The 23,338-nt window shown below is 38.5% G+C and overlaps 1 protein-coding gene across 17 annotated transcripts in view; it reads left to right on the top strand.

The window, feature by feature from the left end:
* LOC106883520 (rap1 GTPase-activating protein 1) overlaps positions 1–23,338 on the top strand; it is a 411,187-nt gene that overhangs the window by 136,498 nt on the left and 251,351 nt on the right. For 14 of the 17 annotated variants that reach the window (XM_089342809.1, XM_089342816.1, XM_089342819.1 and 11 more), the window contains one exon: positions 17,824–17,856. The exons of the other annotated variants lie outside the window; for them this stretch is intronic. In XM_089342809.1, the coding sequence (XP_089198935.1) occupies positions 17,824–17,856 (33 nt within the window). The remainder of the gene's footprint in view (positions 1–17,823; positions 17,857–23,338) is intronic. 17 annotated transcript variants of the gene reach the window in all.

Below are 23,338 nucleotides of genomic sequence, written 5' to 3'. Positions count from 1 at the left end.
CCCCTCCCACCCTCTCCCTCTGCCTCTGCCAAATTTGTCAAAGGATGTTGTGATATGTGGTGGAGTGGAGTTAAAGGACTGGTGAAGGCTGTTGCGCACAGTGGCGCAACATGGGGTTGAATCTAGAGGCAACTTCTGACAGCAGATGCTGCGGGTTTAAAAAAATATCAACTATTGTGTGTGTGCGTGTGTGTGTATATTGTTGATATAGATATGTGTATATACAGATTGATATAAATATGTGTGTGTGTGTGTGTGTGTGTGTGGTGTCATAGATAAAGTTGTATTTGATTTGACTTTTTAAAATCAGAATTAACAATGGTGAGGTTAAATGTGGAGATCAGGTAAAACTTTTGTGGGTTAGTTTACATTATTGTTTGGGGTGAGTAAGTAAGGGGACAACTGTGAACATTTCTGTTTATTTGACATTAGCAGCTGAACTCTAATATACATATATTTATAAATGTGTATATATATATCATCATCATCATCATCATCATTTAGCACCTACTTTCCATGCTGGCAATGGCTTTGATGGTTTGACTGAACCAGGTAAGGCTGGGGAGCTGCATCAGGTTCCAGTCTGATTTGGCAGGGTTTCTATGGCTGGATGCCCTTCCCGACGCCAACCACTCTGAGAGTGTAGGGGATGCTTTTTACATGTCACTGGCACAGGTGCCAGTTACATGACACCAGGATCGTTCACAACTATGATTTCCCTTGCCGTGACATGTATAGGAAGGGGACCCAGCCATAGAAACCACGCCACAACAATCAGTGTCTGGACAGCCCCCAGCTAACTGGCTTCATGTCAAATGACCAACCCATGCCAGCCTGGAAAGCAGATGTTAAACGATGATGATGATGATGATGATGATCATATAATATTGATGTTCTTGCCATGTATGTTGGTGAGCTACTCAACTTGAATTCTCTGCCTGCCTACCTGTCTGTTTATTCAAAATCACCTGAAAATAACAGATTTCAGTCACGATGTAAGCTAAGTATTCATCAACGAAGGGCTGCTGAAACAGCTGTTGTGAATTTTAAATTCCATTTGTGTTCTTCTATATACATACATGTCTGTGTGTGTGTGTGTGTGTATCTGTTTTATTCCACTGAATCCCATATTAACCCTTTTTTTCTCAACCCGCATTCCATCCCAGGCCACCACCACCACCACCACCAACACGACATCCATACTTTAACCCTAACATCCAGATGTTTAAACTAAACAGCTGCACAGAACCCATAATACTTCCCTTTTCACCAACCCAAGTTGGCCCCTCACTATGTCTACAAGCAATTCTCTTCTAAATTACATACATACATATATGTACATATATAAAATCACCTTTTATTCATTGATAAATGTTTTAATAACATATATTTCTGCCACATCTATATTTAAATAAATATAAAAAAAAAAGAAGAGAAAAATTCACAGTTTCCAAACTGACTGGTTCAATTAGATCCACACCCTACATTCAGCTCTTGTCTTCTTGCCAACATCTATCTTTGCTGCAAACAGAATGTGCCATCTTTAATCTGACAAATTCCCTCTTCTTTCCTGATCCATCTTCCCTCTGTTTGCTGATTTTTCTTCCACAGTTCAAACGAAGACATCCATCTTAGCGAGTTCATTTATCAAATCCGCGTCTTTCTCTTACTAATGAACTTATTCTCATGCAACACATAGCTATAGTTTTCTTACAACAACAACAAAAACAAAAACAACAGCAGCAGCAGCAGCAGCAGTGAAACCGTTGGCTGGACCACATTAACGGTGGTCTATTCTGGTTTGGCACCATTTCAGTGTTGCTGTAAAACATTATCATCAATCTTCTCAGACAACATAATGAGGGAGCCTCTACTAAGTTGTTTTATTTGCTAGAAATAACAGCTAAGTCCTTGTTGAGTCATACACTATCATCGTAAACATGGAAACAACACATTTGATAAGAGATGGGGTTGTCGTGGCTCGAGTTCCTCTGATTGTAGGTCTGCTCTGTTTGGGGGCTGAATAACAACAAAAACGTTTACACATGTATGTCATGTCTGTATGTGTATAGACACCTGTGTATACATACAGGCAAAAAGCATGGTCAACACAAGATGCAGTTTATAGCGTTTGTTTCTGATATACATTTCACCATTGTTGTTATTCTCATTCTCTGCAGGGGGTGTTCTAAGCACACACACACACACACACACATGTAGAGAGAGGAAGAGAGAGACATACACACACACACACACACACACACACACATGTAGAGAGAGGAAGAGAGAGACACACACACACACACACACACACATGTAGAGAGAGGAAGAGAGAGACACACACACACACACACACACACACACATGTAGAGAGAGGAAGAGAGAGAGACACACACACACACACACACACATACACACACACACACACATCATTCCGTTTACTTTCCCCTTGGCATGCTGGCAAGTATCCAATGGGTCGATTTCGTTTAATTAGAGTTAATTACTCTCTTGGTTGGATCAGATGATTTACACCTCGTTTGTACATTTAAGCTTTGGCTGGGTTTCTGTGTTTAGGTACCCTTCCTATCATCAACCCCTTTACAAGCTGTGTTGAATGTTTTTATTTTATCATGGCACCAACATTAGAGAGGTGTTCATGTCCTCAACAAGACCATGGGATCCTCTTTTACTTCACATCGTCTTTTCTTATTTTCCAACCACTTCTCTTTTTATTACTCTTTTATTGATCCCAGCCAGTTGACTTTGACTAGGCACCATTAGGTAAAGAGGTAAGAACCCTTTCAGTCATGAAGGACCATGGGGTTGCACCTAAAAAGTTCTCCTTAGAGGCGCAAGTCTGGGCAAGGTTATTTATGGAAGACCATCAGTCACCCATGCATAACATCCTCCCCTCTCCATGCCACCAATGTTACTCAAGGGAAAGGCAAAGGTGATGATACAGCTTGGCACCAGTGACATCACAACTCATTTCTACAGCTGAATGAACTGGAGCAACATAAAATAAAGTGTCTTGCTCAAGAACACAACACACAGCCTGGTCCAGGAATCGAACTCATTACCCCATGATCGTGAGCCTGATGCTCTAACCACTGAGCCATGTGCCTTCTTATTTATTACAAATAGAGACAATTTTATTAGAGTAAGGCCATTTGATTGGCTCCAGTTCAGCAGAGATGTTTTATAGCTGATGGCAATAATTTAGTTCACTGTGAACATATATCTTTCACAGGATTAGTGCGGCTTTTTTGATATCTTGTAAATGTTCTCAGAATCCATTCATCTTTATGATGTTACCTTATTAGTTTTACTGACAGAATCTCACTGTGGGACTGGAAGATCTCCTGGTCCTACACATTCAGGTTGCAAAATGTCAGAATGTCATTAGCTGAATACTTGACATTTCATGGCTTTGAACTGTGGTTTGCGGTCAGTTTCTAGCTTGTTAATATCATTAGCACTCTTGATTATTTTCTTTGTTAATTCAAAGTTAATGAGAATTGGTGTAATAACTGGTGTATGTCTGTAAGAGCTGCTATAAACAGTATTGGCCTAAGGACAGCTCCCTGAAGTACTCCACTCTCAACTGTTGACTCGCTTCAAAGGGATCATCAATGGCTGCATCATGGCTTTTGTCTTTTACGTTGCTCCCAGCTATTTTCATGCTTTTCCAGTAATATGCAGGTGTAGCTGTGGGGTAAGAAGCTTGCTTACAAACCACATGGTTCTGGGTTCAGTCCCACTGTGCGGCATCTTGGATAAGTGTCCAAACCCCTTTTTACCCTTCCGCCCCTGCCATCACTATTGACAATTCTGATATTTCACTGGCAGTAACAGTCAGGAGTGTTTACATGCTACCTATGCACCTCCGCATTGTCGGCGTATTTTGTGCATTATTTGCAAAACGGAGAGGAAGAGTTTTGTTGACTCTGACTGTGTGCAGAATCGTTTGTTTGGGAAACGGCATGGGGCTGAGGTCAAGCAAATATTTTGGTTACTTTTTGGTCACACTGGAACCTTTTATTCTTCATTTCATGAGAATTGTTTTGTTTTGCTTCTGGGAATCATATACATAAGTGGTGTGTGTTCATGCACGTGCTTGTGTGTGTGTGTGTGTGTGTGTGTGTGTGTGTGCTTGTGCGTGTGTGTGTGTGTGTGTGTGTGTGTGTGTGTGTGTGTACGTACATACACACTCAAAATAGAATAATAATATATCTGATAACACCATATTTTCTTACATATATCAATTATATTTAGTGACATGTGTATATATATATATATATATATATATATATATATATATATATATATATATATATATATACACATGTCTGTATATACATATATATACATATAGATAGATAGATAGATAGATACATCCATACATACATACATATATATATATATATATACATGCTTATGTATATATACACATGCATACACATATATACATGCATATACATATATTTATATATGTGCATATATATAAATGCATATACATACATGTATATGCATTTATACATACATGTATATATATATATATATGTATGTATGTATATGAATGCATTGCTGTGTGTAGCTTGTGTCGTTTTAATTTGAATCTAAAATCCAGAAAAAGCTAGCAGAATTTATTTGTATGTCTTGTCAGAAATGTATTCACAAGCCAAACGCAAACAATGTGTTAGCAAGGTAATCTTTGCTTGGCCATCATTGCAATGCTGTTTTGACAAGATTGAAATATATCTTCTGGGAGATGCTTATCTTTCTTGAAATCTTGTCTTGAATTATCAAAATATAAAACATGAATCACTTTTAAGTTTTCTTACGCATTCTCCGATGAAGAATTTAATATCTTTAGGAAACAAGATAGACGTAATATTTGGGAAGAATGATAAAAAGGAAGAAGAGAAAGAAATTCTAAAATGTGATGTGTATCTTTCGGTGTACACTTCAGTGAGCACCGCTATTAATTGTTAGAAATAATAAACACATGTTAAAATTGGAGAGAATGTATATATTATTCTCTCTTATCGTTAGATATGTAGGAGATATCACAGTTGTGTGTTGTGTGTGTGTGTGTGTGTAAGTGAGAAGGAGAGGTGAGGGTTGGGGGTGGACGAAGGAAATATACTGAAGACTAGTATTCTATGTTCTTTACCTAACTTTGGTAAAAATGTAGTTTTAAGAAAATATACATCATAAAAGTAACATTATTCACTCTAGTGCTGTGAGAAAGCATTGTGTTGTTCACCCTTATCGTTTTGGGTTTGTATGTTTTTCAAGCTAGTCTCTGTTGGAATGGGGTTCACAGCCTCTTGACACTTGCTTTTGCCCTTTGTCCTGTTGTCTATACATTTGTCCACTGTTTGTTTGCTCACTTGTTCCATATTTGTTTTTTCTATGCTGGTAAAGGTTAGGGCTAAGGGGAAAGACTCCCTTCGGTCATGGGGTTGCACCTAGAAAGTTCCCTTCCGAGGCACAAGTCTGGTCAAGGTTTTGTTTATGGAAGACCAGCAGTTTTCCCAAGCATACCAACCTCCTCTCTCTATGTCACTGATGTTGTCCAAGGGAATGAAGGCAAAGGGGCCGATATAGCTTGGCACCTGTGATGTCACAACTCATTTCCACAGCTAAGTGAACTGTAGCAACACACATACACACACATACATACACATACATACATACACACACATACATACACACATACACACACATACACACATACACACATACACACATACATATATACACACATACATGCATTAACACTATAAACTATAAACAGAATGGCTTTTTTATCACAGTTGTAAAATTAAAACCATTTCCATTCCGCTCTCTGTCTTTTGGGAAAGCAATAAAACATTTGCGGTGAACATCCTGAGATCCTTGAATAATAACAAAGTCACCCACCATTCTGTTCCATATTTCTATAATACCACATTTTGGGTTGTTTCTTATTCTTCTTATTATCCTGTTATCTCTTTTCTGCTTAACTTCTGTAAATCCTTTGAAACAAGACAGAAAATGAAGATAAATGCTTTGCAAGACGTTGATATCACCAGATTTTGGTTTCTCTTTCTTTTCTCTTTCGCTCTCCTTTTTGTCATATTTTGTCTTTTATTTTTGTCATTGTCATTATTTATTTTCAGGAAAATAAATAAATAAATAAAAGCCCTTCTTTCTAAAGAAATTTACGTGGCAGTTCATTGTGGAGCAATAATAGTTGGTTGGAGAATTAAATGTGTTTGTTTGTAATTGTGGTTTTAATTCTGTTGTATCGAGTGAGAGAGAGAGAGAGAGAGAGAGAGAGAGAGAGAGAGAGAGAGAGAGAGAGAGAGAGAGGGACAAGTGTCTTGAGACTTCCACACAAACGAAATACATCGGAAAAATTCTGTAATTGAATGAAGGTATGTGTGCTCGTGTGGTAAGCTCTCAGAGCACCTTCTATAAGAGGTGCCCATATATATTTATATAATACACACACACACACACACACACACACACACACACACACACACACACACACACAATGAGCATATATGTCAAGTATGTAGTAAGTGTGTGTGTTTTGTATGTAAATAAATATATGAGATGGGGTTGAAAAGTTCTTGGCTTTGGGTAAAAGAAAATACAGGATGAGGATCTGTTAATTATGATTTCATTAAACATATTCCCCTCTCAGATTCACACACTTACTGCAGCAGTCCTTCAGTTTTTCTAAGCCCTGTGAAAGAACTTGGAAGGTTGGGCCTTCAACCAGGCCTTTCATGATACTTTTAAAGCCAGGAACTTTTCAGCACCCTTTCATATACAATAAAGATGTATACATATGTGTATATATTGCATTGCATCTAAATGAGAAGAACCATTTATGTAATATAATTGTGGTGAAAGCAGCAATTCATTAACTGGGCTGAAACAAATCGATTTTATACAGCAGCTCATTAATGAGCAGTGGTTAAACTCATTATTGACCTGACTCCCATCACACACACACACACACACACGCACACACACACACACACACACACATACACATGCATGTATGTGTGTGGTGAAGGATATATGTTTGTTACCACTTTAATGTTGTTTCATGTTAGATAAGTATGGGGGGGGGGGGCCATCATGTTGTGTGCGTTTTCGTGTGTTGACATTGGTGTTTTGCTTTCCATTTACTTTCGAAGGATTCTTCAAGTCTGCTGCATGATTACCTTCCACAACAGAGCACATATTCCGTCTCAGCTGTAGACAACTATGTCTGCTTTGTTGTCTTTCAATGGAACTGATGTTTTCATACAGGCATTCTTGTAATATTTCTTCACTTCGCATGTGTGTGTGTGTCATCATCATCATCATCATCGTTTAACGTCCGCTTTCCATGCTAGCATGGGTTGGACGATTTGACTGAGGACTGGTGAAACCGGATGGCAACACCAGGCTCCAGTCTGATTTGGCAGAGTTTCTACAGCTGGATGCCCTTCCTAACGCCAACCACTCAGAGAGTGTAGTGGGTGCTTTTACGTGTCACCCGCACGAAAACGGCCACGCTCGAAATGGTGTCTTTTATGTGCCACCCGCACAAGCCAGTCCAGGGGCACTGGCAACGATCTCGCTCGAAAATCCTACAGGAGCCAGTCAGGCGGTACTGGCAACGGCCACGCTCAAAATGGTGCATCTCATGTGCCACCCGCACAAGAACCAGTCCAGGGGCACTGGCAACGATCTTACTTGGCTTGCCGGGTCTTCTCACGCACAGCCCATTTCCAAAGGTCTCGGTCCGTAGTCATCGCCTCGGTGAGGCCCAATGTACGAAGGTCTTGCCTCACCACCTCAGCCCAGGTCTTCCTGGGCCTACCTCTTCCACGGGTTCCCTCAACTGTTAGGGTGTGGCACTTTTTCACGCAGCTATCCTCCTCCATTCTCACCACATGTCCATACCAGCGCAATCGTCTCTCTTGCACGCCACAACTGATGCTTCTAATGTTCAGCTTTTCTCTCAAGATACTTACACTCTGACGGGTATTCACATTGACATTACACATCCAACGGAGCATACTGGCTTCATTCCTTGCGAGCTTACGTATGTCCTCAGCAGTTACAGCCCATGTTTCACTGCCATGTAGCATGGTTGTTCGTACGCATGCGTCATACAGTCTGCCTTTTACTCTGAGTGAGAGTCCCTTTGTCGCCAGCAGGGGTAAGAGCTCTCTAAACTTTGCCCAGGCTATTCTTATTCTAGCAGCTACACTTTCAGCGCACCCACCCCCACTACTAACTTGGTCGCCCAGATAGCGGAAGCTATCGACTACCTCTAGTTTTTCACCCTGGAATGAGATAGAAGTTGTTTCCTGTTTGTTTGCAGTCTTTATTGCACCTGAACATCTGCCACAAACAAAAACTAACTTGCTAGTTAACCTGCCTTTGATGTTGCTGCACCTCTTATGTGTCCATAGCTTGCACCGGGTACATCTTATAGAGTTACTACCTACTCCTTTTCTACATACTGAGCAGGGCCATCTACCTGAAGGGGTTTGTGTTTTATCTACCTTCCTACTTATTAGGATTTTGGTTTTAGCTAGGTTGACTCTAAGGCCCTTCAATTCTAGACCTTGCTTCCACACCTGAAACTTCTCCTCTAGTTCTGATAGTGACTCCGCAATTAGGGCAAGGTCATCAGCATAGAGGAGCTCCCAGGGGCAACCTGTCTTGAACTCCTCTGTGATTGCCTGGAGGACTATGGTAAATAATAGGGGGCTGAGGACGGAACCTTGGTGGACCCCTACCTCTACCCGGAATTCATTGCTGTACTCATTTCCAACCCTCACCTTACTGGCCGCATCTCTGTACATGGCTCGCACAGCTCTCACTAGCCATTCTTCTATCCCAAGTTTCCTCATTGACCACCAGATAAGGGATCGGGGGACCCTGTGTATATATATATATATATATATATATTGTACATTGCTGTTTTGGTGGCCCAGTAGGCATGAGTGTTGAGAAGTAATAATACAACACATAGGTGGTGGTTTCAAATCTCTTCCATAAATTACAAGAGATCTAGTTAAAAATTTTAAGGTGCAGGCATGGCTGTGTAGTAAGTAGCTTGCTTACCAACCACATAGTTCTGGGTTCAGTCCCATTGCATGGCACCTTGGCCAAGTATCTGTGCCTTCTACTATAGCCTCGGGCCGACCAAAAACTTGTGAGTGGATTTGGTGGACAGAAACTGATGAAAGAAGCCCGTCATATATATATATATATATAGTGCACCCCACCACTACCATTGCCCCAACAACAACAGCAAACAGCAAGTTTTATATTATGTAAGCATCACTACTGCTTCACCTCAGCTTAACCATCACTGGTACCATCATACCACTAGCATCAATAACTTTTGCATTGTGGACACCAACACCACCACCATTACTATTGCTGCTACTACTGCCACCATCACCACCACTGTCACCACCACCACTCCCACCATCGCTTCACCACCATCACTATAACAACCACCACTATAACAACCACCACGACTACCACCATCACTACCACCACCACCACCACCACCACCACCACCACCACCACCACCACCATCAACACCACCTCCACCACCACTGCCACCATCACTACCTTCACCACCACCACCACCACCACTAACATCTCACAATGAACTGAAAGACAGAAGATAATAATAAGAAAGTGCAAAGAAAACAGTGCATTTCTGCACCTGACAGACGTGAGGATAGAAACTGCATGTGACTGCAACATCGGTAAAAGCATGTGACTGTTGCTGGAGAAGAAGAAGAAGAAGAAGAAGAAGGATCATGTGACTGAAGTTTACCTTTGTACTGAGTGACCCTTAATTTTTTTGGCTGTGACTAAATATTTTAACTCTGAGCTTATCATTGATAGATCGATCGGAATTAGTCGGTATGGGGGTTTTCAGAAACATAGAAACCAAATTTCTTATTCCTTCCCCTCCTCCACCATCACCCATATTTCTGCTGCCATAAATCTTTTTATGCATTTCAGTGATGGCATGTCTTTGATGGTTCTTCAGAATCTAGGAGACTTTTTGGTTTATTGTGTGCAAAGAAGAATGATAAATAGGATGCACCCGTGTAAATTGTGATGGGAGGTGTGTGAGTTGTGGAAGGGTACGTGTTGGGGGTACATTGACACTGAATAGGGAGAGTCTAATGTGGTGGCAACATAATGAGAAGGGAAAGAGAAAACTGTTTGAGAAAAAATGTAGAATGCTGGAAAATATAGGTGCAGGGGTGGCTGTGTGGTAAGAAGCTTGCTTCTCAACTCCCTGGTTCCAAGTTCAGTCCCACTGCATGGCACCTTGGGCAGATATCTTCTACTACAGCTTCAGGCTAACCAAAGTCTTGTGAGTGGATTTGGTAGACAGAAGCTGAAAGAAGTCCCTTGTGTATGTGTGTGTGTGTGTGTGTGTGTGTGTGTGTGTGTGTGTGTATATATGGTGTATCTGTATTTGTTCTCCATCACTGCTTCACAACTGGTGTTCATGTGCTTATGTTCCCATAACTTAACAGTTCAGCAAAAGGGACGGATAGAGTCAGTACCAGGCTTAAAAGAATTAAGTGAAAATATGTGAAGTAGAAACAGTCCTGTACTGTATTTTTTTTTTTTTTCATAATTTGTATGTATTTATTTTTATTATAAATGCAAAACAACACCACGGAGGAATCGCCATAAGCTTAAATAATAAACCACAACAAGTGAACCACGATATGGCAAGGGATTACTGTATACCATATATATATATATACTTTGAAAAGTATATATATATATATATATATATATATATATATATATATATATATATATGGGGAGAGAGAGAGAGAGATGCCATTGTGGATTTGTAAATCTCTATTAATATACAGATCAACATTTCCTTTGAGCTGGGGTTTATGATCCAGATTTTATTGTTAGTTTGAAGCTATTTCATTTTATTTCTGTTGCTAATGCCTTTAAAAAAAAAAAAAAAGCATAAATGTCACACAATCTTAATTACCCCCCCCCCCCCCCGCCCATCTCCACACCGAGCTCCATCCACATTTTCCTCTACATTTCAAGCCTCAGTAAGAAATAAATAAATGATTTGAAATGCAATAAGTATCATGGACTTTAATGTGGGTGAAAGGAGAAAAATTTTTGCAGAAATTTTGCAGACTTGAAAGTTGATAAAAATTCTCAACAATTTCTACTTCAAACACTTGAAACTATATTTTAAAAAAAGTTTTTTTTACACTAAAATTTTCTTCCTGTTTTTCTTCTTTTTTTCCCTCTCTTATTTTCAAAACATATCTTTGGTAATCTAACCATTCTGGATTCTTTTGAAAGTAAATTTTAATGAAATATATTTGAGTAATAATAATAATAATAATAATAATAAAATTATTAATAATAATGATAATAATAATAATAATAAAATTAAAAATAATAACAATAATAATAAGATTATTATTAATAATAATAATGATAATAATAAAATTATTATAAATAATAATGATAATGATAAAATTAAAATTAATAATGATAATAATAATAATAATAATAATAATAATAATCCCAATAACTAGATAACAAATATTTTCATTTTCTAGATGAATAATTTTGTTGGAAGTCTATTTACTCCGACATTTCATAATAAGCGAAGCAGGAAATATTACTTTGTAGCTCTTTTGCCTCAGTAATTCTGAAGGGAAAATTGATGGCAGATCACTGGCTTTTCGAAATAAAACAACCTTGAAGAAAAAAGCAGCAAATTAACCATTTTCTTTTTTGTTTTGTTTTGTTTTTTGTTTAGTTTTTGGCTGTCACTTTCGAGCAAGAAAGAGTTAAAAGTTATTTTTACATTTGACCCCTGGCTATTCATAATAAATTTTATAACCAAATGTTTGATTAATACTCGTTCACATAGCAAATATTTCTTCTCTGTTTCCACGTTTCACTTGAAATAATTAAAACAAACCAATTTTAAAAAAAAACAAAAAAAACATGGACGTGTGAAATATTTCACCCTTTCCTTGCCTCATGTTTTTAAAAGTTTCTCTTAGAAAATTCCATCACTTGTCTGCCGTAATTTTTAATGAATAAGCACAGGCATGGCTCTGTGGTATGAAATTTGCTGCTCAACCACATGGTGCCTTTGTGAGTTCAATTCCCAGCAGTGTGCTGTGTTCTTGAGCAAGAAACTTCATTTCCCATTGCTCCACTCCACTCAGCTGGCAAAAAAAAAGTGAGTTGTACCAGTAATTCTAAGGGCCAGCCTTGTCACATTCTGTGTCAAGGTGAACCTCCCTAAAAACTACATTATGGGTATATGTGTGTTCGGAGTACTCAGCCACTTGCATGAGCATGCTGTTCCACTGACTGAGTCAACTAAAATCCTCGTCATTGTAACTGACGGAGCTCCAGTTATATAGTTCGGCTGAATTTTTAGCTATAAATACACCAGACAACATTTTTCATCAATCTTTTTTCCTTTCATAAGTTTTCTTTCTTTTTTTACCTTACAGCATCAACCCAACTTTGACAACAATATCTTCATAAAATTCTTCCCTTTCTCCACATTTTCCTTTCAATAATAATTACCATTAATATACATACATACAGTACACATGTACACACATACTGAACATAAAATGTACACACACACACATATACACAGCAAGCTACAAAAATACTGAATAAGGAGAACAAAATGCACTTACGTAGACACATATAGTTTGGAAAGTGTGAAACTTGTTAATAAACATGCCATCAATCTCCATTATGTTTTATATCCGTTCCTAACCATTTTGTAGCTGCAGGAAGAGGATGCAGAAAGCCAACAGAATGGTGAAAGGAATGGTGCAATTTAGTGATAGTTCTTTGATAAAATTCCCACACTAAGCACATGTGCACATAGTTTGTATGCACAATGCACACACACACACACACACACATTATGTATGTGTGTGTGTGTGTGTATGTATTTCTGGACATACAAAGTATGTTCACATGTGGCTGTGTGGAAATCTGAAAAGGGAAAACACCTCAGTAGATAAGAGTATATATATTTTGTATTTGGTTGTAAAATTTGTAAAGTACCATAAAGTAACTGAGGACTGAAAGCACATTGGAAGGGCTTCTGGTCTGAATACATTGACTGTGGTGCAGTCTGACCCATGCCAGCGAGGAAAAGTTAGCCTGTAAATGACAATGATGATGATGATGGTCATAGAATATTATATATATATATATATATATATATATATATATATATATACATGTATGTAGGTGTGTGTAGATATGAATATATATGTGTGTATATATATATATATATATATATGCTAATATGTATGCATTATATGTGTGCACATCTATTTATACACACGCACACAGACAATCAAATTTGTCTGCTTGATTTCTACCATTCCACTCTGTGGAATATATTCTTGATTTTACTCCTTCCCCCCGCTCCACCCCACCTCTTTCTACCTGTAATGTTGTAAGACACATAAAACGTTATGGCGGTGGTGGTGGTGGTGGTGGTGGTGGTGGTGGTGGTGGTGGCTTTTTAAACGAAAGGAAACCAACAAATAAAATATATCGAGACTTCTACAGAGGAATTATTTCCACAAATTCTGTGATTGCTGCTATTGTTAATCCAGCTGGTTGGGTGGGGGTGGGGTGGGGGGTTCCCTTTCACAATTTGGAGCATCACACTGTTCGGCCGCCATCATAACAACCACCACCACCACCACCATTTTCATCACTGCCTTCATCATCATCATCATCATCATCACCACTATCATGACCCTACTCAATATCAACATTGTTATGACCCCGATCATTATCACCTCAACCATCACCATTATCACTAGCACCACTACCACAATAACCACCACCACCAGCACTATCATTGCCACTACTACCACCACCACCACTAGTGCCACCATCACTACCAGTACCACTACAACTACCTGCACCACCACCACCACCAGCACTATCATTGCCACTACTACTACCACCACCACTAGTGCCACCATCACAACCAGTACCACTACAACTACCTGCACCACCACAACCACCAGCACTACCACCACCACCACCACCACCACCATTATTATTGATTTTAAAAGCTTTTTTTTCTTTATCTTTCCAATATGGTTCAGGTATAAAATATTATCCACTTGCTTTATCACACTTACTTTGCACTGCAGTGGTTGCTTGAGGGGGGCAAGGGTATGTGCGGGGGTGCAGTGTGTGTGTGTGTGTGCATGCGTACCCCACCGTGTATTGTTGTAGATGCAGTGGTGTGAAGTGCAGTGTGTGTGTATGTGTGCATGTGCAGCTGGTGCATTTGGAGTTGATGCAGTCATGTGAAGTGCAGTGCAAATGTGCATTTATCCCATATTGTAGTAGATGCACTGAAGTGCAGTGAAGTGCCTGTTGCTGCAGATGCAGTCAAGAAATCCAATCATGTGTGAGTTTGTCAAAGTCTCCATAGAGAATCAAAGATTCTGGTGCCAGTGCCTGGTTTTGGTCAACTGGTCTCTGGCCATCAGGTAGCCTCTAACAACGAAATAAATCTCCACACACACACACACACACACACACACATACTGTTATTAAACAGAGACCTTGGTCTCAATGGATGTCCCTTTTTAAAGCCTAATTACCCCTAATTGAGGATAACTGTCTATGAAAAACTCTTGACAAACCACAAAAACTCTTCCTTCTCGCTTTTCTCTCTCTCATACTTTTAAACGTTTCAAAGTTGCATGAGTTTGGCAAATGATTTAGTTTAAGGTGTGTGTAAAGTCTGGCAATATTTTGGTGAATTATTTTATTTATTCATCAAGTTACACCAAAAGCAGCCAAGAATTCAAAGAAGAAGCCATCGTGTTGCATCATCTGAAGGCCCCTTTCTGCTAGTTCTTTGATCCCTGCTGATACCAGTTCTTGTTCCTTCAAGGCAAAGAACTCCTTCACTGAATCTTCCACCTCCTCTCTCAGTTGATGAAGCATCATGAGCGCAGGAAATGAACCATGGATTGGAACAGGTAATAATCCGAGGGAGTAAGGTTGGGACTCTCACGCTTGGCTTAACATCTCTTTGATCCACTTGAGTTGCTGGAGTTTATTCCAGGCCATTCAAGTGGTATGAAGCCATGCAGCAGAAGGGCTCAGAGTAAGGCAAATCTCTGTGGGTCAGTGCACCAACTACCATGACGCCACCACCCTCACAGGGTGTCAGTCTTCCACAGCTTGGACAGCTTTGCCCATGTGATGTTGTAGTACAGGCTGCAGCCTACGCTGCAACCTAACATATGTGCAAATATTTGCTAAACTTTTGACTCAACTCAATTGACACTTCTGCTACCACCACCACCACCACCATCACTTTTAGTATTGCTACTACCATCATCACCATCATCACCATCATTCTCACCACCACCACCACCACCACCATTGCTACTATCACTAACACTACTACAGCCACTACCACATTCATTCCCACCACCACCACCACTAGCATCACCACCAGCGCCACCACCACCATCATCATTACAACCACCACTACCACCTACACCACCACCACCACCACTACCACATACACCACCACTACCACCTACACCACCACCACCACTACTACAATACAATACAATACAACCCATACAAATCTCGACATTGAGAATGGAACATTTCTCAAATCCAGAAACTCTGAGTTTATAAAAAAATATTTTCTGTGTTAAATTTCACTTTATTATTATTATTATCATTATTATTATTATTATTATTATTATCATTATTATTATTATTATTATTATTATTATTATTATCTTTATTTATATTTTACTCATTGTTTGAGTTTCTTTATCCCCCTTTTTTTACCTTTAATTCAATCAAATTTATTATATTTAACACTATTTTCTTTTAATGCATTTAGCAACCATTTCTGATGTATTAAATGTTAATATTATTAATACTAATAATAACAATAGCAATCATAATAATAATAATAAATAAATAACAGCTTGTCGAATCATCTTGACATAAACAAGCTCCCCACCTCTCATCTCCCTCTTTCTCTCTCTCTTCCCTCTCTCTATCTTACTCTCTCTTCGTCCCCCTCACCTCTCTGTTTCTCCCTCTATTTCTTTCCCTCCCTCTCTTTCTCTCTCCCCCTCTCTCTCTCTCTCAATCCCCTCAGTAATAGAAAGATCTAATTCTCGTGAACTGCCTTCTCCGCATTCAGAAGAAATTGAAAGAAGCAACGACAATAACACCAACAACAATATTTCTATAGGAATCAGAAAAAGAAAAAAAAAAAAGATTTATTATTAAAAAAAAATGGTGAGAAGAAAGCTGCTATTTCTAAAAATATTTGAGGAAAATGTGTTTTTCAAAAAATAGTTGTTCTTCTTTTATTACTTAAAATTCTTTGTTTTTTTTGGTTTTGTCAGTCTGCTAGAATAATAACCAAATATATGGCATCTTAACTCTTTTAATGCCTCTTAATTTCAAAGGTTTGTTGTAGTTAAAAATATTCCATAACAATCTATAATGGTCATTCGGTACCGTGACTATCCATCAACCCTCTTTGATGTTTACTACTTTGTCCTGCAATTCTTGCTGTTTGTCTTCTATTCGGTGCCATATCCAGAATGTAGGGCACAGGTGGTCGTGTTCCGCCACGACCCTTTGCCCCTCGGTTTCTGTTACGGTTCCACTTCCGGATGTTTTAATGCCTCTTTCTTCCAACCAGTTCCTCAACCTTGGCATCCGTATCATCCTTCTTCCTCCACCTTTTTTTTCCCTACAATCTTTCCAATCATCACTAAATTCTCCAGGCCCTCTTTCCTCATCACATGACCAAGAAATCTCAGTTGCTTGGCCCTTATCTCTCAAAGTAGTTTCCTATTTTTCACAATGCAAGGGGTCATCCCTTCTTCATGAGACACTTTGTCAGTTCATGCTATCCTCAATATTCCCCGTAAGAACCACATTTCACACAGTGTGTGTGTGTGTGAGTGTGTATGTGTGAATTAGTGTGTGCATGTATGAATTAGTGTGTGTGTGTGTGTGAACTAGAGAGAGAGACTGAGTATTTTTGTGAATCAGAGTGCATGTGTGAATGTGTGTGTGTGTGAATGTCTGTGTGTGTGTGTGTGTAAGATATAAGGAAAGGGTGGAGGGGGAGAACTAAAAACGGTACATCAACCAAAGGTAGAAGACAGTGCTAAATAAACAACCAGGAGGCAGCTTTACAAAAACTGAGTGTGTACACACATATATGTGTGTGTGTGTGTATGTGCAAGTGTACATAGATGTATGTATATGTATATACATGTCATATTGAAAATGTTCCAGTCTATGAATAAATTTCCATTGATTCTGTTGGTTTTCTTGTTGTTTTTGCTCTGTTAATGAATAGCATTTACATTATAAAACATGATGGAAGCCCTTTCATTACCATATTTCTAATGAGAAACATTGTTCACAGCCATAATTTTCAATTAATTTTCCAAAACACAATCAAGAATTTGTAGGGATTTAGCAAAAACAACTTTGTTTTCATTATTAAGCCGATGTTTAGAACATAATTTACGAAAAATCTAATCATGGCAAGTTTTAATTTAAATACGAACAGACCAGTGTCATAGAACCAGAGCTGATTGCAGGCAGATTTGCTATCGACATAGTTAAGTTCTTCCTTCCTTTTGTGCTGTGGTCATTTTCTTAACTCATTATCTAACCATTTTTTGCTTTTTTTTTGTTTTACAGCTGTGATGCTCCTCTCACTCTAAGAAGTTACAGGTAAGGGATATTCTGTGAATGTTTCTGTTTGTTTCTGTTTTTTCATTCCAATTCACAGCTTCTAAAAAATGATAAAAAGTAGGGAATAAGTTATCACGGTTATGAATTTGTGTTGCAAAATTCCTGATGTGAAACCATGGGCTGAAACAGACACGAGTCCATCACAGGATTAACTCGTTTTTGCCAGCTCAGTGGACTTGAGTAATGTGAAATGAAGTGTTTTGCTCAAGAACACAATGTATTGCCTGGTCCAGGGATTGAAACCACAGTTTTACAATCATGAGTCCAACAGCCCTAACCACTAAGCCACGTGCCTCCACAAATGAGTGAGAGGGCCATAACTCACTCCAAACATTCTATTTTGAGTGGGAGCCCTTCTACAGCTTGAAGCCCTTCCTAACACCAATCACTTTCTAAACTGCTTTGGATGTATTTTGGTGTTGGTATCAGCACTGAGGTAGCATTCTGGTATTTGAACAGATTATCACATAGTTATGCATATAATTAAGTTAACGACTCCCGAACTGAAATGTCAAATGAAAGCAATTCCTAATTAATTGAAATAATCTGTTTATTTTGTTTGAGAGAGAAAGAAACAAAGACCTAGCGGTAATTGTTTTTGTGACTCTCAAAGAAAAGAGGAAATAATTTCAGGAAATTAGAATTTAACCTTTTAAAGTTCATACAATAAATATAGTTGACCAGGTGGTGTGAGTTCAAATCCTATATGAGTCAACTTCACTGTTTATCCATTTGGGGTAATAGAATATGTAGTTATGATTTCCAAAATTGTCCTGTAATTGATATTATTATTATTATTATGTCCGCCTTAGCGAAGGTGGAGGTATTGTTTCCAGCCATGTTTGTTTGTTTATTTGTTTGTTCGTGGACAAGAAATTTTGTATGTTGCTGTTATATTTCTAAGGGCCCAAAATGCATTGCCCATGGTTTATAATACTGTTAAGTCAGCCTCTCGATTTGTTAATTCTGCTCCAGGTTTCAATTACCTCAGTTTTATGGGGAGAAAAATCCTGAATATGTTCCAAGAATTTTTTTACATTTCAGCAACATTATTGCATGTAAGCAGGAATATTATGATCTGGTGGTGAGTGTAGAATTATGAACATTTCAATAATGTGTGTGTGTGTGTATGCATGTAGGTACACATGGAAGAAAATTTAATTCCTTAGATCAAAAACACTCATTATTTTTAATCTTATAACGCCCATTGTTAATAATTCTTCACACTTCAAATACTGCAGCCTTATAGGAAGGAATCGACAAAATTGGAAAAAAAAAAAACTCGGACGAACTCTGAATATTCTTCACATTGGAACAACATTATTGCATATTAGCAATTATTATATAGTGTGTGTGTGGGTATGTGTGCATATGTAGATATTGCATGTTAACAATTATAATATTGGGCAGGGGTGTTTATATGATGTGTGTGTGTGTGTGTGTGTATATATATATATATATATATATATATATATATATATATATATATATATATATATGTATGTATATAGGTATGTATATGATGATGATCATCATCATCGTTTAACGTCCGGTTTCCATGCTAGCATGGGTTGGACCCACATTACACGTAAGATGGCCTGGGGTTGTAGAATTATTGATATTTCAATAATATATATATATATATATATATAATATATATCCATGCATGAATTGTCTAAGAGACCATAAGTCAGGGAAAAGATGCCCTGAATTCATTAAACCCCTCACCTACAAATATGTGACCCTCCCTACCAATGTAAGAAATTGTCAAATAAAATGCTTGCTGGATTTGCTCCAGCCCTTTACATCATGAGTTCAAATGCTGCTAGGGAAAATTTTATGTTGTTTTTATATTTTATTGTTAAATTGTTGTTGTAGTTGTTGTTGTTGTTTATCCCCTAGGCCAGGTGGTCATATTGCACAGTCGTGCCCTTTTGAGTGGGTGGGGTGGCTTTCTGAATGCCATACCTAATGAAAAACTACCTTCAATTCTCTTCGTTAGTGTGGATTTCCACCTGTTAACGAGGAGATGCATCTCTTGTGGCCTTGCTTTTTGCAAAAGTGACTCTCCATGCCTGATGCAGGATCTTCCCTTGGAAACTACCATCACAAAAAAAAATTCCTCTTCCTCCTCCTCATCTTCCCTCTCTTTTCTCTTCCTTTCCTTCTCCCCTTCTCCTTTCTTCTCTTTTCTCATCCTCTCCCCTCCTCCTTTTTCCCCTCTTTTTCTCTTCTACTTCCTCCTCTGCCTCATCTTTTCTCCTCCTCTGCTTCCCTTTTCCTCCTTTTTTCTCTTCCTCCTCCCCCTCCTCCTCCTCTTGATGTAACTCACCCCTCCCCTCCTCATCTCTCCATCACAACAAGTGACTCTTTTCCAAAGTGAACCATCGTTACCCTATCATCACATGGCTCGCTAATTGAAATGTCTTGTTATTCGGTTGACTGACCCCCCCCCCCCCCACCTCCACACACTCTCTCTCTCTCTCTCTCTCTCTCTCTCTACTCTCTCTCTTTCTCTCTCTCTCTCTCTCTCTCTCTCTCTCTCTCTCTCTCTCTCTCTTCTCTCTCTCTCCTCTCTCTCTCTCTCTCTCTCTCTCTCTCTCTCTTTCTCTCTCTCTCCTCTCTCTCTCTCCTCTCTCTCTCTCTCTCTCTCTCTCTGACCCAGTGGAAATTCCTTGACTATTGTCTACAGCCAGAAATACCTTCTTCACTTGGCAAAAACCAATTTCATAAAAAATTCATTTCTCAGATTTTTTTTTTTTTGCAAATGAAAGTAAAAATCAAAATGTTTCAGAAGTACGAGGAGATCCTTGATACCGTCATCATCATCATCACCACCACAATCCACCACCACCACCATCACCACTGCCAACAGCAGCAACAGCAACATTTCCATCATCATCATCATTATCATTACTATCATCATCATCATAGTTTTTGTTGTCACCATGATCACCCCCACCATCACCACCACCACCAGAGGGAAAAGAAAGGAGAAAGGTGACGAAAGAGAAGAAGAAGGTGAATTAAAAGAAGCAGGAGAGATTATTGTCATCATCATTGCCATTATAATTTTAAGGAAAGGGGGAATGGTATGGGGGTGGGGGGCAGTAAGATTAGATTTATTGAAAATGTTGAAGAATCAAGATTTTAAAACCGATTTACCATTCTTGAGTCTTGATTTATTGTCTTGATTTATTGATTTCTCTTGAATGATCAATACAAATTTGAGGATAATTTAAAGGGCTGTGGAGCTCCCGTTTATTCCTCCCTCAACCTCCAGTATCAAACTGTAAATAAAGGAACCAAGGAGAAAGCATCTGCGTCAGCCGCTCTCAATCGTGGCCCCCAGGGATGCATGTGGCCCTCCAGTGTCCTCCTGGTGACCCCACCCCCAATAGTTTTTCCCCTCTATAAATATAATGAATTTTTCTTTAATTAACTTGTATAAGTCCTGGGGTCAATTTGCTCAACTAAAACCCTTCAGGGCAGTGCTCCAGCATGGCCACAGTCAAAATAACTGAAACAAGTAAAAGACTAAAGAATAAACCTTTTCACTGTTAATCTGGATAAGGCTACCTTGGATTCTATAACTTAGTATTCATATTTAAATTATAATTCCCTGTTGTAATTTTATGCAAGAACCCTTTCCATTCCTTATTATCTGCAAACACCTGCAGAAGAAGGGGAAATGTTTGTAACTTCACTGATTCCATCGACATTGTTGATTATTTGTGAAAATTAATTGAAACACAAAGAATTTCAATAGAAATTCAGCCCGATTAGGGTTAACGTATCGACATTATCATCAACATCAGGCATTCTGATCCTTATATTGACAGTTATTGATCTGAACTTTAATTTATGGCAATTCCGTGGGAGTGGAATACAACAGCAAGACTGGCGCTATTCGAGATGCTGTAATGGTTCTGAGATGACAATTCACTGGAGTAGATTTAGCCATTATTCCAATAACCATCACAAACTCATACTGCTGACACTGCCAAAATTGGCCGAGCGAACACTTGGAATTCTCTTTCACTGGTTATGGCATTATATGAACCATATCACGTAGAAATAGCAGCCAAATTCCACTCTTCCAGTGAACTTATTTCTACTGAGAATAGTGCCAAGTTTATTGAGAAGTTTAAATTGTTGAGGACCCCCAGATTTAACCCTCTGGCTTCTGGAACGGATGATGGAGAGGTTGTCATATCCCTACCAAGATAAAACTGACAACCATCAACGTGAGTGTGTGTACACATATGTATGTCTGTGTATGTGTGTGAGTGTTGATGTGTGTGTGTGTGTATATATATATATTTGTTTATAATGTGTGTGTAGATAGCATCAGATGTAGTTGAGTGTTGCTTTGAAAATACCACATCTTTCTGCCCTTCCAGATCCACAAGATGCTGTATGTGTGTGCATGTGTTCGTGGGTGAACAATCCAGCACTTTGTGAATTTTGCTTCACAATGGTACGAAGAGCCGACATCGAAGGATCAAAAAGGTGCATGGCTCATTGGTTAGAGCATCGGGCTCGGAATCATGAGGTGGTGAGTTTGATTCCTGGACCAGGCTGTGTGTTGTGTTCTTGAGCAAGACACTTTATTTCTTGTTGCTTCAGTTCACTCAGCTGCAGAAATGAGTTGCGATGTCTCTGGATTCCAAGCTGTATCAGCCCCTTTGCCTTTCCCTTGGGTAACATCAGTGGCATGGAGAGGAGAGGCCGATATGCATGGGTGACTGCTGGTCTTCCATAAACAACCTTACCCAGACTTGTACCTAGGAGGGGAACTTTTTACGTGCCATCCCATGGTCATTTGTGACAGATTCTGTGTTGCGCTGAATCTCCCTGAGAACTACATCGAGGGTACACATGTCAGTGGAGTACTCAGCCACTTGCATGCCAATTTCATAAGCAAACTGTTCCATTGGTTGAATTGACTGAAACACTCATCATTGTAACTGATGGATGCCAGATACATATGTGTGTATACATACATATATATATATTTGTAGATATATATATATATGTGTGTGTGTATAGGTAATATATATGTGTATATATATATTGTATGTGTCTATATATACATATGTATATGTGTGTGTATACATATATATATGCATATATATACATGCGCGTATATATGTGCATGTGTGTGTATATGCATATATATATATATATATATATATATATATATATATATATATATGCATATATATATATATATATATATATATATATATATATATATATACACACACACATACATACATGCATAAACATAAATACATATACAGATATACTTATATATAAATTTATATACGTCTACATTTATGCGTTAACATCAAATGCCATGCATATGATTGTTCTTATATATATGTGTGTGTGTGTGTCTGTGTATGTACCTGTGTATGTTTAAATGTATATATATATATATACATACATACATACA

This window comes from Octopus bimaculoides, chromosome 26, assembly GCF_046866305.1.
Source record: "Octopus bimaculoides isolate indiv1 chromosome 26, ASM4686630v1, whole genome shotgun sequence".
Taxonomy (NCBI): domain Eukaryota; kingdom Metazoa; phylum Mollusca; class Cephalopoda; order Octopoda; family Octopodidae; genus Octopus; species Octopus bimaculoides.
The sequence above is the reverse complement of the archived record's forward strand: the minus strand, read 5'-3'. Positions and strand labels throughout refer to the sequence as shown.